Raw genomic sequence first — 2,390 nt, 5'->3', positions numbered from 1 at the left:
TCCGCATTGTCGTTAAAATCCTTTTTTTTTAGTTTTGTAAATCACAAGTATAGCTAAGTGTCTGGTGGTACAGTCACGGCTACGTCGTGATTTAAAGCCTCCGGTAAGATTTAAGCCGGAGATCGAGTTAACTGTCTTCTTGTCAAGCGATCCGAGCCATCAAATTGCTATTAATTATCGTCTAACAAGACTATTCTTAATCCCATCACGTTGAGGGGAGAAGAAAGAGAGATCTGGCTCGTTGACATTCCGTCCCGTATTACCTTCTTTCCAATGTCTCAGCGCCCACCCGTGAGCTAAAAATCAATTTGAAGACAATTACGCTGTTCCCAAATCTCTCTCTTTCTCGAGTCGGTGTAGGCAGGAAATTTGCCGCTTGCCCCCGGCTGACTGAGGCTGCCGCTATATTTACGACAATTTGCTTAAACGGTTACCCCTACCCCCGCGCCCAATCCGAAATATATTAGATTTAAAAGCCCTATTAATGGCGAACCAATTCATATTTCTTCCATCCCCCCGCTGCCAGTCTTTTCGATTACATTTTAGTTTATATATCATCTTCTATCTTTCTTAATAGATAATAAGTATAAGACTTAATTAGGGGGTTCGGGCAATGTTTTTCGCTGTCCGATCTTGGCGGGGATGAGTCTTGTTAGACGATTCGACTTGGTTTTCTTCCGTCCGATCTTGGCGGGGACCTCCCAAAGAGTCGAAATGAAATGAGCCCCGCAGCCCCGAAACCGCTACCGCCGCTCTGTGCTTTATACGAATGGCGGCACCAACCGCTTCGCCAATGCGAAGGAGAGCGGGGAATGGAAAATCAGTGGCAGATGAACGCGTAATCTGCAGAAATATAATGTAACTCAGACACACAATCTCTCGGGACCACACAAGGAGACCCGATAGTTTCTCCATATGAATGACATTTTTCAAACTTTCTCTAGAGGCCTGTTTCGTGTGTGTCTTCGGAATTATGGTTTCTGTTTTAATTTATCAAATAATCTCTGCCTTTCTGTCTCCCAGAAGCCATTTGGTTAGCACTGTCTTAAGTCAAGATGAGTCCTAAAAGAACCCTCCAATTGATGGTGAATTGGGATCCCCTCTTAAGGCTCTTATACAGTTGACCAATTGTCTGTATTTTAGAATCGCGTGCGCTTAAAATAAAATCCATTAATATCCTAAAAATATTTAGAACCCGTAATTTTAAACCTAATAACCGTTTTAATTATCATAATTATTTTAACTTACCTTCCTAATGGTTTAATGAAATAGAATAGATTAGTGATCTTTTGGAATACAATTAGTTTTCTTTTTCACTCGGGAGTGCTTTTGTAGTTCACGCCTAATTATTATGATTATCCGTGATGCGTTTGACGTAATACATTCACCTATTCAACCGTGGAGCATCAATTTTCCATCATCCCACCCTGGCGGATTTCGACCTACACCCCCGTCCTTACTTAACTCGTACTTGGAGTGTTTTTATCGACGTGGCTTTAAACTTTTTTGGGAGTTTTGCGTTTTCATTCGCATGTTTGCGTCGGAATCTCCAAAACCCCCCACCCTAACCGATGATGAATGTAATTTAAAGGGGCAAGTACTCATCCAAGATTTCGTTAAGTAGGTGTTAAAAATCGCGGCGGGAAGAAGAAAACGAGCGGTGTAGAATCAAAGGTTATCGGAAATAATTCTAGGTCCTTTGAATCTTAAACAAGATACCATTCTCTTAATCTCTGTACTAAATAATCTCTGATTTTTTTTATTTCATACCATCCTATATTTTTTCATTCGCGTCACTGTAATAAAGGAAGTGTTTATATTTAAAAATAAATTCTTCGTTTTTTTGTATTCTGAATTTCGCGCTCTTCATTACGCCCAAAATAACGATCTGGATTGCCATCTGTAGTCATATTTGCTAAATTATAAAATATATATTTAAAAATGGCGGATGCGTGCGTCTAATAAGATAGGTCTTGTCATTTTTGACAGATACTGTCATGATTTTCACTTTATTTTTTAAGTCTGATAAAAAGTCAGATCATAACTTACAGAGATGTTTGTTTACCATTTTATTACATTTTGTAACTTTCATCCCAAATTATTCATTTACACCTACCAACGTACCTTCCAAGCACGAGTAAGATTATCATTCTATCATTAGCCCCAATCGGATTCTTCCACTCCATTTAAACTTAGTTTTAGCGTTTATTGAGTGATTTTTAAACATTTCTTTCTACGAGTAGTCTTTTCCTTAGGTGAAGTGACTAACTTAATGCCCCATAAATATCTCGGTACTCGCTAGCGTGCAATGTGGTGTTCTAAATTTGTAGAGCATGTTTATTGAAGTTTATCAGCTCATTCTAAATAGAAAAGACTTAAGGTGTAGTTTG

General features: G+C 38.8%; 1 protein-coding gene across 1 annotated transcript in view; it reads left to right on the top strand.

Moving 5' to 3' along the window:
• The first annotated feature begins 1,959 nt into the window (after window positions 1-1,959).
• LOC149925481 (voltage-dependent calcium channel subunit alpha-2/delta-1-like) overlaps window positions 1,960-2,390 on the top strand; it is a 12,716-nt gene continuing 12,285 nt past the window's right edge. The window contains exon 1 of the mRNA XM_090160635.1: window positions 1,960-2,137. Within this exon, the coding sequence (XP_090016761.1) occupies window positions 1,998-2,137 (140 nt within the window). The 5' untranslated portion in view covers window positions 1,960-1,997. The remainder of the gene's footprint in view (window positions 2,138-2,390) is intronic.

This window comes from Leiobunum rupestre, chromosome 10, assembly GCF_980474605.1.
Source record: "Leiobunum rupestre chromosome 10, qqLeiRupe1.1.hap1, whole genome shotgun sequence".
Classification (NCBI taxonomy): domain Eukaryota; kingdom Metazoa; phylum Arthropoda; class Arachnida; order Opiliones; family Sclerosomatidae; genus Leiobunum; species Leiobunum rupestre.
Note: the sequence above shows the minus strand (reverse complement) of the source record. Positions and strands in the feature narration are given on the sequence as shown.